This window comes from Tursiops truncatus, chromosome 11, assembly GCF_011762595.2.
Source record: "Tursiops truncatus isolate mTurTru1 chromosome 11, mTurTru1.mat.Y, whole genome shotgun sequence".
Taxonomy (NCBI): domain Eukaryota; kingdom Metazoa; phylum Chordata; class Mammalia; order Artiodactyla; family Delphinidae; genus Tursiops; species Tursiops truncatus.
In genome coordinates this window covers 68,098,962-68,113,222 of record NC_047044.1, presented here as the reverse complement: position 1 = coordinate 68,113,222, position 14,261 = coordinate 68,098,962, and the positions used below count along the sequence as shown (strand labels likewise).

General features: G+C 37.0%; 1 protein-coding gene across 7 annotated transcripts in view; it reads right to left on the bottom strand.

Moving 5' to 3' along the window:
• ADAMTS20 (ADAM metallopeptidase with thrombospondin type 1 motif 20) overlaps positions 1-14,261 on the bottom strand; it is a 194,839-nt gene that overhangs the window by 163,554 nt on the left and 17,024 nt on the right. For all 7 annotated transcript variants that reach the window (XM_073788803.1, XM_073788804.1, XM_073788805.1 and 4 more), the window contains exon 3: positions 13,672-13,834. In XM_073788803.1, coding sequence (XP_073644904.1) covers positions 13,672-13,834 — 163 coding nt within the window. The remainder of the gene's footprint in view (positions 1-13,671; positions 13,835-14,261) is intronic.

The window sequence follows — 14,261 nt, the reverse complement described above, 5'->3', positions numbered from 1 at the left end:
GCAGGACATATTTAAAGGGATGAAAGGGAAACACCTACAACGAAGATTACTCTACCCAGCAAGGAACTCATTCAGATTCGACGGAGAAATTAAAACCTTTGCAGACAAGCAAAAGCTAAGAGAATTCAGCACCACCAAACCAGCTTTACAACAAATGCTAAAGGAACTTCTCTAGGCAAGAAACACAAGAGAAGGAAAACACATACATTAACAAACCCAAAACAATTAAGAAAATGGTAATAAGAACATACATATCAATAATAACCTTAAATGTAAATGGATTAAATGCTCCAACCAAAAGACATAGACTGGCTGAATGGATACAAACGCAATACCCGTATATATGCTGTCTACAAGAGACCCACTCAGATATAGGGACACATACAGACTGAAAGTGAGGGGATGAAAAAAGATATTCCATGCAAATGGAAACTAAAAGAAAGCTGGAGTAGAAATTCTCATATCTGACAAAACAGACTTTAAAACAAAAACTATCACAAGAGAAAAAGAAGGACACTACATAATGATAAAGGGATCAATCCAAGAAGATATAACAATTGTAAATATTTATGCACCCAACATAGGAGCACCTCAATATATAAGGCAAATACTAACAGCCATAAAAGGGGAAATTGACAGTAACACAATCATAGTAGAGGACTTTTAACACCCCACTTTCACCAATGGACAGATCATCCAAAATGAAAATAAATAAGGAAACACAAGCCTTAAATGATACATTAAACAAGATGGACTTAATTGATATTTATAGGACACTCCATCCAAAAACAATTGAATACACTTTCTTCTCAAGTGCTCATGGAACATTCTCCGGGATAGATCATATCTTGGGTCACAAATCAAGCCTTCGTAAATTTAAGAAAATTGAAATTGTATCAAGTAACTTTTCCGACCACAACACTATGAGACTGAATATCAACTTCAGGAAAAAATCCATAAAAAATACAAACACGTGGAGGCTAAACAATACACTACTTCATAACCAAGAGATCACTGAAGAAATCAAAGAGGAAATCAAAAAACACCTAGAAACAAATGACAATGAAAACATGACGACACAAAACCTATGGGATGCAGCAAAAGCAGTTCTAAGAGGGAAGTTTATAGCAACACCATCCTACCTTAAGAAACAAGAAACATCTCAAATAAACAACCTAAACTTACACCTAAAGCAATTAGAGAAAGAAGAACAAAAAAACCCCAACTTAGCAGAAGGAGAGAAATTGTAAAGATTAGATCAGAAATAAATGAAAAAGAAATGAAGGAAACAATAACAAACATAAATAAAACTAAAAGCTGGTTCTTTGAGAAGATAAACAAAATTGATTAGCCAGACTCATCAAGAAAAAAAGAAGACTCAAATCAATAGAATTAGAAATGAAAAAGGAGAAGTAACAACTGACACTGCAGAAACACAAAGGATCATGAGAGATTACCACAAGCAACTCTATGCCAATAAAATGGACAACCTGGAAAAAATGGACAAATTCTTAGAAAAGCACAACCTTCTGAGACTGAACCAGGAAGAAATAGAAAATACAAACAGACCAATCACAAGCACTGAAATTGAAACTGTGATTAAAAATCTTCCAACAAACAAAAGCCCAGGAACAGATGGTTTCACAGGCAAATTCTAACAAACATTTAGAGAAGGGCTAACACCTATCTTTCTCAAACGCTTCCAAAATACAGCACAGGGAGGAACACTCCCAAACTCATTCTACGAGCCCACCCTGATACCAAAACCAGACAAAGATGTCACAAAGAAAGAAAACTACAGGCCAACATCACGGATGAACATAGATGCAAAAATCCTCAACAAAATACTAGCAAACAGAATACAACAGCACATTAAAAGGATCACATACCATGATCAAGTGGGGTTTATCCCAGGAATGCAAGGATTCTTCAATATACGCAAATCAATCATTGTGATACACAATCTTAACAAACTGAAGAATAAAAACCATATGATCATCTCAATAGATGCAGAAAAAGCTTTCGACAAAATTCAACACCTATTTATGATAAAAACACTCCAGAAAGTAGTCATAGAGAGAAGTTACCTCAACATAATAAAGGCCATATATGACAAACCCACAGCCAACATTGTTCTCAATGGTGAGAAACTGAAACCATTTACACTAAGATCAGGAACAGGACAAGGCTGCCCACTGTCACCACTTTTATTCAACATAGTTTCAAAGTTTTAGCCACAGCAGTCACAGAAGAAAAAGAAATAAAAGGAATCCAAATCGAAAAAGAAGTAAAACTGTCACACTTTGCAGATGACATGATACTATACATAGAGAATCCTAAAGATGCTACCAGAAAACCACTAGAGTTAATCAATGAATTTGGTAAAGTAGCAGGACACAAAATTAATGCACAGAAATCTCTTGCATTCCTATACACTAATGATGAAAAACCTGAAGTTGAAATTAAGGAAACACTCCCATTTACCACTGCAACAAAAAGAATAAAATACCTAGGAATAAACCTACCTAAGGAGACAAAAGACCTGTATGCAGAAAACTATAACACACTGATGAAAGAAATTAAAGATGATACAAATGGAGAGATATACCATGTTCTTGGACTGGAAGAATCAACATTGCGAAAATGGCTATACTACCCAAAGCAATCTACAGATTCAATGCAATCCCTATCAAACTACCACTGGCATTTTTCACAGAACTAGAACAAAAAATTTCACAATTTGTATGGAAACACAAAAGACCCCAAATAGCCAAAGAAATCTTGAGAAAGAAAAACGGAGCTGGAGGAATCAGGCTCCCTGACTTCAGAGTATACTACAAAACTACAGTAATCTAGACAGTATGGTACTGGCACAAAAACAGAAATATAGATCAATGGAACAGGATAGAAAGCCCAGAGATAAACCCACGCACATATGGTCACCTTATCTTTGATAAAGGAGACAAGAATATACAATGGAGAAAAGACAACCTCTTCGATAAGTGGTGCTGGGAAAACTGGACAGCTTCATATAAAAGAATGAAATTAGAACACTCCCTAGCACCATACACAAAAATAAACTCAAAATGGATTAAAGACCTAAATGTATGGCCAGACACTGTCAAACTCTTAGAGGAAAACATAGGCAGAACACTCTATGACATAAATCATAGCAAGATCCGTTTTGACCCACCTCCTAGAGAAATGGCAATAAAAACAAAAATAAACAAATGGGACCTAATTAAACTTAAAAGCTTTTGTACGGCAAAGGAAACCATAAACAAGATGAAAAGACAACCCTCTGAATGGGAGAAAATATTTGCAAATGAAGCAACTGACAAAGGATTAATCTCCAAAATTTACAAGCAGCTCATGCAGCTCAATATCAAAAAAACAAACAACCCAATCCAAAAATGGGCAGAAGACGTAAACAGACATTTCTCCAAAGAAGATATACAGATTGCCAACAAACACATGAAAGAATGTTCAACATCATTAATCATTAGAGAAATGCAAATCAAAACTCAATGAGATATCATCTCACACCAGTCAGAATGGCTATCATCAAAGAATCTACAAACAATAAATGCTGGAGAGGGTGTGGAGAAAAGGGAATCCTCCTGCACTGTTGGTGGGAATGTAAATTGATACAGCCACTATGGAGAACAGTATGGAGGTTCCTTAAAAAATTAAAAATAGAACTACCGTACGACCTAGCAATCCCAGTACTGGGCATATACCCTGAGAAAACCATAATTCAAAAAGAGTCATGTACCACAGTGTTCACTGCAGCTCTATTTACAATAGCCAGGACATGGAAGCAACCTAAGTGTCCATCCACAGATGAATGAATAAAGAAGATGTGGCACATGTATACAATGGAATATTACTCAGCCATAAAAATAAACAAAAGTGAGTTATCTGTAGTGAGGTGGATAGACCTAAAGTCTGTCATACAGAATGAAGTTAAGTCAGAAAGAGAAAAACAAATACCGTATGCTAACACATATATATGGAATCTAAAAAAAAAAAAAAATGGTCATGAAGAACCTAGGGGCAGGATGGGAATAAAGATGCAGACCTACTAGAGAATGGACTTGAGGACACGGGGAGGGGGTAGGGTAAGCTGGGAGAAACTGAGAGTGGCATGGACATATACACTACCAAACGTAAAATCGATAGCTAGTGGGGAGCAGCCGCATAACACAGAGAGATTAGCTCGATGCTTTGTGACTGCCTAGAGGGGTGGGATAGGGAGGGTGGGAGGGAGGGAGATGCAAGAGGGAGGGGATATGGGGAATATATGTATATGTATAGCTGATTCACTTTGTTATAAAGCAGAAACTAACACACCATTGTAAAGCAATTATACTCCAATAAAAATGTTTAATTAATTAATTAATTAATTAATTAAAATGTACAGAGTATGTGGCCACTTCTCACTAACTTCATGGCTATCACCCTAATTCAAGACATCATTTAGCAACATGATTACTGCAATAGCCTCTAACCCTCTTTGCTTCTGCCCTTCTGCTAGCCTTACAGCATTCCTTACAACAATCTGAGTGATCCCTTTAAAACGTAGGCTGATCAGGTCACTCCTACGTTCAAACTCCTACAGTGGTTTCCACTGTTAAAGTTAAAGCCAAAGCCATTACTGTGACTTACAATGTCCTACAGGTTGAGGTGGGTTCACCATGAACCTAAAACAGGTTAACTTCTGACCTCTCACTTATGAAGTCCCTTTCGAAGACCTTGAAGGAACCCTAGAAATTTTGCATTCATAATTTCTCTATTATTTTTCTTAAAGAAGCACCCCCCCCCCGCCCTTTGTTTAATCTTCAGGCCCCACAACCTGGATCCACCTACAACTATAGGATCTAGCCTCCCACTACCACGCTGGCTTCATCTCCTACTACCGTCTCCCCCTCCCTCACAGCAACTGTACTTGTACAGGCTGGTCATGGTACGTGTTATGCAGCCCCAGCACCTTTGTAGCTTCAGTGAAGGAGGTACTCAATAAATATTTTATAAATGAATGAACAAATGAATAAACAAACCCATGTTAGGGTAAAATTGAGACCTCATCCTCCAGAGTTATTGATGTAGAACAAGGACCTGAGTCTCCTCTTAGCAGTCAGCCTTCTTCTCCACTTATTAAATTCAACCCCACCCCAGAACGTGGAGCAGGGAAAACCTGCCCACACACACTTCACGACGACACTCTTCTTGCTTTTTTATTGTCCTTTCTTCTCCTGGCACACCACGAGATGGGAAACAGAAAGGGCAGGCTTTTTATTTATTGACCCTACACCATACATTTTCTCTTTCCAGCTGAACTATAAACCGAGTCCTCTAGGGCTAGCAGTGGATATACTACTACAGTAAAAGATAAACAATTCAGAAATTTCTTCTATTTTCTTGTGGCACCAATTTTGAAAGTCACAACCTGAATATTAGCCTAGTCTTTCTTCTCTCCAACCCCAAAATAAAAAACAGAGGTGTGGTCAGATAATCCAAGTTTGCTAGAATATATGTGAAATTATTGAATTTTCTGACAGTGGAAAAAATGAGGTAACTGAAAATTCTGGACAGTGTTACACTAAGAATAATATTACCAGTTCTCTTTCTTGTACCATAGCCTGTATTTTAGCTATTAATAACTCAGTCCTCTACACATTCTATGTCTTTCAACATGAAGTTCAGCTACTAACCCATTAATGTCAGAAATAACCCCTTCATTCTGTATTTATCAGTGGTTGGCATCTCTTTTTGCAGTGCTCAAAAGCTCGTCAAACACAATTTTTCTAACCCCAATATCACAAATGTCCATCCCGTGTTTCTGCATGTTATGGTTTTCTCTACCCAGCATTTATTCACCTAACTTCTTACAACCGTCCCCAATTTCTCTTTGGGTATCTATCCCTGTCCATCCACTTAGTCTATAGTTACAGTTACAGTGATCTGACCCCACCACCAGGGTGGGTGTGGCTGATTACAGCTCTGTCTCCAATAACAGCAATTAACTCAGGCCAAGTCAGGTCAAACAAAATAATCAGACCCTATACCGGGAACTTTGTTTGAACTACTGGGGGAGACGACTCCCAATATCTACTGGATGGGTGCTGAGTTAAAGCCCAAACACCTAATCCAGGTTTACACTGACCTTCACGAACTTTCCCCTGCTGACCTCCCCAGCATCAGGTCATCTCACCAGCTCCTGGCATCCCACAGTTTTTACTAATTACTTATAGTTCCCACATGGCTCTAGTACTGCCTCATCTCCAGGTGTTTATACATGCTGTTGCTTCCATATGAAATACTTCTCACTCTCTCCCTGACTAATCCCTACTAATCCCTACTCTTCTTTTGAGTCTCAGATAATGAGTTATTTTCTCCAGTAAGCTTCCATGACTTCCATATCTGAGTTAGGTTCTCTTTCTATGAGGCCCCAAATCATCTTCTGAATGAACCTCATCTTACACGCCTACCTGCAAGCGGTTATTTTAGTACTAACAATTCCTCAACTATTTACACAGCATTTATTATATGCATAATATATTTCAATAGTATTAGTTGCTGTGAGGAATGTAAATAAGGAAATAAAATGTAACCTTTTACTTTAAGGAGCATAAACAAAGAATCTTAAAACTGAGAGGTAGGATAACAGAGCACATAAGAAATTTTAAAACAATGCAAGACAGTGTTAATTATGTGCAGAATAAATAGAGTAGCCCCTAAATTGTGAGACATTCTATGGGACATTCAAAAGCCTGTGTTCTTAGTCTTACAAAATCATGAGTAGGTACATTAACCACAGGAGAATGAATAAGATGCTAATTATAAGTAAAATGAATAGCAATTTTTAGTAAAGCAAGAACCTGTAATAAGATACAATTAGTAAAAGAGCTAAAAACTAATGACTCCATTCACATTTTTATCTCTGTAAGTGAAGAGCATCTAAATAAACTTCTACTTAGAGCAAAGGGATTTTTTTAAAAAAAAATTTGAGGAGACACATCTCATTGTACAGGAAACATTAATGAGAAAACTTCTTAAAGAACATGTGATTAAGTATGAAAGAAGCCAAAGAAAATACAAGGTGGTAGACAGATCACTGAAGAACAAGCACTGCTGTAAGAAAGGGAAAATGGAGATGTATCCAATTCTAGCAGTGAGGCTTATATTACTGTCAAGTTAAAACACATAGAAAATTTACCAAGTTGCAAAGTGACTAAAATCCCTACAAGGAATTTCAAAACAAGGAGTAGACCAATCTAAAGCAAAGACGGAAAAGTTCTTAATGAAGGTGGAAGAGAAACACACATGCACAGTACATTTCAAAGAAGGATTAATAATCTCATTCCCACCTCAACAGTAGATTTCATGAACACATGAACCAGAACAAGTTGACATCAGGATTCCTAGCAACAAACAAGAAGCTCAAATTTTACAGTGAGATGTAATCAAATCTTAACAGAAATATGAGAAGTGGTTTGGCACTATTATATTTAAGACTCTGATGTAGCTTACTCTCCAATCAGGGGTCATAACTATAATAGTTTCTCTTCTACCTCAAGAATCACAATTCTCCCCATTCATTCCCAAGCTAGTACAGAAACAACATCAAGAAAAAAAACTATGCTTCAAAACTAGAAGAATGAATCATTATTTCTACCAGCAAGACATTCTCCAGTTTAAGGATATAGTATGAAATATGTAATCCCAATACAGAGAAAGGAAGATTTTTAAAAACTGTTTAATTCTAAAGAGTATGTAGTTTTCGGGTAGTCCTTCCTGGAAAGAACTATTGTTACCACAGTTAAAATATAGAGGATTTCAGTTACCTATAGTGATATATGCCTTTCAAAATACACCTGACAGACTGGATAAACATACCTTCTGGTTCCTAACATACTGGTTCCCTTCCTCATTTGCCCATTTCACACAATTCACCCAATGTGGGAATCATTAACTTCACTATAAGTAAAACTAGATAACACAAGACTTCACACATGAAATAGGACTTCAAAGCTCTGGGAATTGCCACAGGCCTAATAATGCAACACAAAATAAGCATCAAGTATAGCAGACTGATTCTTCCCCTTGGAATGCATTCTTAAATACACACGCATTTCACAATCATGGCAAAGCAGAGCACACAACTGGCAGAACAGGTCAGCTAATAAAATAACCCTGTGCGTGTGGAACAAACAATTGTCACAGCACCACGAGGTCTTCCCCTCACAGAAAACATGCATAAGTTGAGGATGATTATAGCTCAGAATTACTCTAAGGATCAGTGACATATGACTATGAAGAGTGCTTTGAAAAGCACAGAACCATATATATGTATCTTCTATTCCATAGCATTCACAGTCTCAAAATCTTAATAGGTCAAATTTCACAGTTTAGGATATTTCTTTGGTTTGGGATGAAATTTAACTTAAGAACATTACTAGTTCAATAAGACTGAAGAATAGCCACTTAGGAAAATAGTACACTACCTCCATGCACTTTAGAATACTGATGAACAAATAAAGCAAAACAGGAAAACCTGAGTGGGTGAGGCAAATAATTTGTTATTCAAATATAAATCAGTCTTTTCTAGTTAATTGAATAAGGCTTTAAAAAGCAATACTTGTTAAGTTTCCACTACAGCATGTGCTTGATTTAAACATAAATTTGGACACCGAAAGAATAAAGGCTTCTTTTGGGGGTGCAGGTGAAGAGCAAGATAGAAGAGAGAATGGCTTCGGATTTAGATGTATTGAGTCTAAGATGCCGCTGGGACATCCAAGAAAACATCAGCATCACGCAGTTGTAAACCTGAGATTTCATCTCAAGACGAGCTGAATATAAACATTTTTAAGTTCTCTAACGTTTAAGTTAGTAGTTAAAATTAGAGAAGTACAAAAAATCACAGACTATATAAGAAATGGTGTAAACTGGTAGCCAAGAAGAGCACTTTTAAAAAATGTTTACCTTAGAAGATGGTAAAGTAACAACGACCAGGAACTGAAATGGGAAGAAAGGTAAGAAAGAAAAGCAGCAAAGATGGACGCAAAGTGTGTCAGAGAAGCCAAAGTTGATCAAGAGTGAGAAATAATCCCCCCAAATGACGTAACAGTAAGCCTGAGAGAGATGATTGCTTTTGGCAAGTAGAAGCTCATAAGAGATCTTTGAGAGAGTAGTTTTAATAAAGGGTGGGCAAATCAGTAACATCTCTATAGTCAGTTCTATAAATATTTAGAAGCTTGAGCTGACTCTTAAAAATACCATTAACAAGTTATTAGTTCAAAATATTGGCCATTGTCACGGCCGTATTTACAATCCTCTCTTCCTAGATTAATGGCACCTCCTTCTCTACCCACAAATTTATAAAATGTTATAAATGTCAGGAACCTTAGAAATCATTAAACGATTGCAAACTGGCAGCCAACAGGCCAAATTCAGCTCTCATGTTTCTAACTTTTTCCCCCACTTAAAAAAAATCTTAGATTTTCAGCTTCTTTGTAAGATACAAAGGATCTGGTAATAATGGTCCCACACTTCCAATGCACCTTTTGCAAGAAGCATGTCTATTCCACTGCCCTAAGGACACCTCAACGTCCTAATGACACCTCACTTCACTCATTTCTGGTAACTGCGTTCCTGTATCTGTGAGGTGTCTAAGATAGAAACTCCTAAACTTGACTTAAATAGGAACCATTAAATTCATCGGCCATTCACTACCTACTCTAGGTTAAGACCCAGAGAGGTTAAGGTCTCAAAGTCAGTTAGAGAGCCAGAAGTAGAACTCTGTTCCCTGACTCCCAGCTTACTAAGTGAACCGTGGCTTCTGCTGACACTAAAGATACCTCTGGGTTTCCCCAAACACATGCCGATTAATTATCTTTAAAGGAAAGGGAAATCATCTATATCTAAATATAATTTTATTAAGAAGACAATTCTCAGACATTCACAGAAATATCCAAATTGATCACTCACAAAAAAAAATCTTTACCATACCATCAAAATTGAAGGAAATGCGTTAAGGAAATCATCTTTAATTTATTCTTTATGTGCACTTTACTTGTTTGACATGTCCTTTGTTGACAAGAGAGCTGCTTTCTTGGATTCCGTCTTTCTGCCTTCAGTCTTTTCTTATTCAAATCCAAAGTTATCTTTAACAATAATCTGCCAGCTGAGTAATACGTTATAAGAGAGGATGTCTCTGTTTTGGAAGTTCTTCATTTCCCCAGGGCTTATGGAATAGCCTACAAGACCCTGGAGCCCTTTCGGTCAGCCTGTGTGCCTTCACGGCCTCATCTTCCCTTACCACCTACACTCTCCTTCACACGCATCAGGACGCTGAGGACACAAATATTATTCCCCCTTATCTAGAGGTCTGTCCTAACCAACTGCTGTAGTTTTTGTAACTGATGAGTTGGCATTAATCACAGGACCAAACTAACAGCCAAAGATGTTTATATGTCCGCCACAGTCCAGCTTTCAACAAGCACACTGAAACCGTATTACGAACCTTCCGACCACAAACCACAAATTGTGATCAGTGGTTCACTTCCTGCCCAACAGGAGACACCCTGTGTAACAACTTCCCATCACTGCAGAAACAAAGCCTTTGCCCATGCTTTTCCCTCCCTCCTTCACCTCCTGACCAAGCTGGGTGCTTTTCCATGAGACCCAGGGGGGCATGTCCCCATCTCTTGGGGACCGTAAGTAATAAACTCTTCTTTCAAAGGCAGTTATCTCTATGTCTATCTTCTTAGCATACTTAACTAAAACAAATCCCGCAGACGTTTTAATATAAGCCCATCCTCCTTTTTTTTTTTTTTCTTAGAAAATAACGATAAATCCTTCACAGTGAAAATTAAATGGTTTAAATGTCACCTCCTTGGTGAAACCCAGGGCAATTTTTGTTGCTCAGCCGCTTGATCTGCTCCTAACACAGGTAGGGCAGCCTCCGCTCAGTTTTGCAATTTTTCTGTTTTTGTGTTCTTTTGTACCCATTGGGCTCGGAGAACCTAAATGAAGAGAAACACTCAAGTCTTACCCAGTTCCCCCCTTTATATATAATAAGGACTCAATGAATAAATTTGCAATGGGAGAAAGGGAGCCAGGCTCACCGGGTCCCTTGAAGAACACAGACCAGCTCTGATCCGCCTTGGAGGATAAACAACAGCAGAACCATACTTAACAGAATCCAGAGGTTTATTTTCATTCCTGTCAGGCTTTTCAGGGCTTCCCTCTCCCTTGGGTTTTAATTTTGTTACTATGTGGTTGTTTGTTCATTTCATGGGTTTTATGGGCTTGTTTTGCTATTTCCACTGGATTTTACTTAGACTAAGTCTGATGTCTACCTGGGAACCTGGCATCCACAAAGGCTTAGGTTTGGCTACCAAATATAATTCGTATGGCCTCAAGGCACATGGTGAAATCTGATGTTAAAAACAACTTAATCTAATTCATCAAGGCAGAAGTCACTATGAATTACAACATTTTAGGGTTGTAATGAATTAAAATCAATAGAAATATGGGGGGAAAATGACCTTTCCTTTTCCAATTAATCCTTTTGGTTCAAGCGCTAAATCTTTAGGCCTACCTATTTGAAGAATTCTCCTGAATGAAGGTTTACCTTTAGAATACGTAAGATTCTGCAAGTATTTCTGAACAACAATGTGTGAACTGGGGAAGAAGAAAAAAGCCTTTGATAACATTTTACTAATTACATTTATAACTCTCCATTTTTACTAACAAGATGATGATTAACAGGTAAGTATTTAGGCCACTAATTGATTGCCTTTTTTAGCGATTAAAAATATGCATGTCAATTATACCTAAAAATGTAGGTAATTTAAGAACTGAAAAGAATGATACTACTTTTAACATTTTAGTAGATAAATGTGGGAAATAATATCATGATTAAAAGTAAATCCCATAGCTTTCTACTTGCTTGTTATTTGTAGCTTTAAATAAATAATAAATCTAACTTAGTATAAGTTTTTTGGTTTTTTAAACAAAAGGGCCTGGCTTTTCTTGAACCATTCTCTTTCTGATAATGAACACTGATTGTGAATGCAAAACCTTGCATATCATTATGTGAAACATTTATGCATTCAGAGTGTCTACTTGGTGGCTTTCTTCTTAAGAAGCTAAACAATTCATTAAACAAGCTGCTCCTGAATGGTAGATCAGAACAAGCATAAGCTGCCTTCTGTAGAATTCTATTGTGGAGCTGTACCCATTTGTGTTTTCTTTGAAGCCACAAAAATGAAACCCTTATGCTCATATTAAAAGCATAAGAAAGGCATCTATTGTGTCAATAGATTTAAAACACGGCCTTAGACACAGTGAGAACCACTCCAAAATGGCACTCCTATAATAGCAAAGGTTAAGAAGTGCATTCCCAGGGAAAACCTTCAAAGGCCTACATATCATTATATCCCAAAACAGATGGCATCGCAGTGTTTGGAACTATAGTTTATGGACACCTACAATCTCAAATAAATCCTTTCTAATCCCACTCTTTTGTCTAGATTTTGTACTTTGATGATAACTGCAGGTGCTTTTCTCCATTCTTCATAGGGTGACAGAGTGACAAAATGATACAGTGAAGATTCATGTACATATATGGACACAACTCTTAATACAACTTCTATGCAATGTACAAGTATTCTACTAGCAAGAGACTTACACTTTATAGAAACTGGCAATTCCTAGATTCCGATCTATGATAAATCATTAGTCTGAATTTTATAGGAAATAATGAAAAAAAACACATCTCTCTCATATATTGCTGAAAATATAAACTGATAAAAACCACTTTGCAAAACAATGTGGAATTCTCTAGTATCTATGTGTGTATACTTTGGAAAAACTCAAACACAGGAGATGAGGACAAAAAATTTCACAGCAGCATTGTTTATAATAGCAAAAAACTGCAAATAACCCAAAAGCTCATCAACAGGAAAATGGATATGTGAACCGTGATATACTCAGCAATGAAAATGAACAGCTGCTACATGTACCCATGTAGATGAACCTCAGAAACAATGCTAAGCAAAGAAGTCCCAGAAAATGATCTGCAATGCTTCCTTCATGCAAATTTAAAAGCATGCAAAATCGAGCAACATGTTATTGTTACTTAGGTTCAGTTTTTTTAATCATGTAAAATTCTGCTGAGAAAAATCATACTACTGTGACTAACAGACTGAAATAAAAGTTTTCTGATTTTTTGCTACAAATCTCGGATACAGTGGACCCTTGAACAACACGGGTTAGAATTGCACGGGTCCACTTATGTGAGTTTTTTTCACTAAATTTGTACTACAGTACTACATGACCATGGCTGTTTGAATCCATGGATGGAGAACTGAATATAAGGAGGGCTGACTATAAAGTTATACATGTATTTCCAACTGTGAGGGCGTCAGTGCCCCTATCCAACATGCTGTTCAAGGGTCAACTCTACTGAACACATTTTTGGATTCAAATTTAGTCTACAACAAAATTCTCTACAGATAATTTCTAATGGATCCTTACAGGTCAAGAAAATTTATTTAAAATATCATATATATCAATATTTAAGGAAAATATGTAAATTCTAACCTGAAAAAGATTTAAATAGTATCATATTTTTACTGTAAAGAGTTTTACTTCATAGTTTACCTGAAACTTCACAAGGCTTGTGAGACTGCAGGAAATAGTTCCTCTTTAATTCCTGTCTGTATATAAGATGTAGCTTGTTATGATCATCTTCATGTTCACTCCCATCTGCCTTCATTATAGGTTCTAAGAAATATTCACCATCATGTGCTTTAAATGTTCCCATCTGGAAATAAAGAAAATAAAAATTAATTTTCTTCTGTCACTAAGCAGAGAAAGCACGCTGTGCCACAGGTTAACGTGAGAGCACAGAAACAAGACAGCCAGGAGTTCATTCACTAAATGGCATCAACTAAACATGATGTTTCTTTCCTGGCTCACTTCTCCTTCTTATGTATAAAGTCACGGAGACTGGATAATATTCCAGTAAACCAAGGTGAAATGACAGGTATTCCAGGTATAAAGAATAGCATAGGCAAAGGCATTAAAATGGCCAAAGGCTTAGCACATTCTAGAAGTAAGAAAGCCTCTTTGGCTTGGTCTATGTAAGGTAATAGAGTGAGACAAGACTTAAAAGGAAGGCTGGGGTCAGATAAAAGATCTTGAATGTGACGCTAGCAATTTAGAATTTGTAAGCAATGGGGAGCCATTGA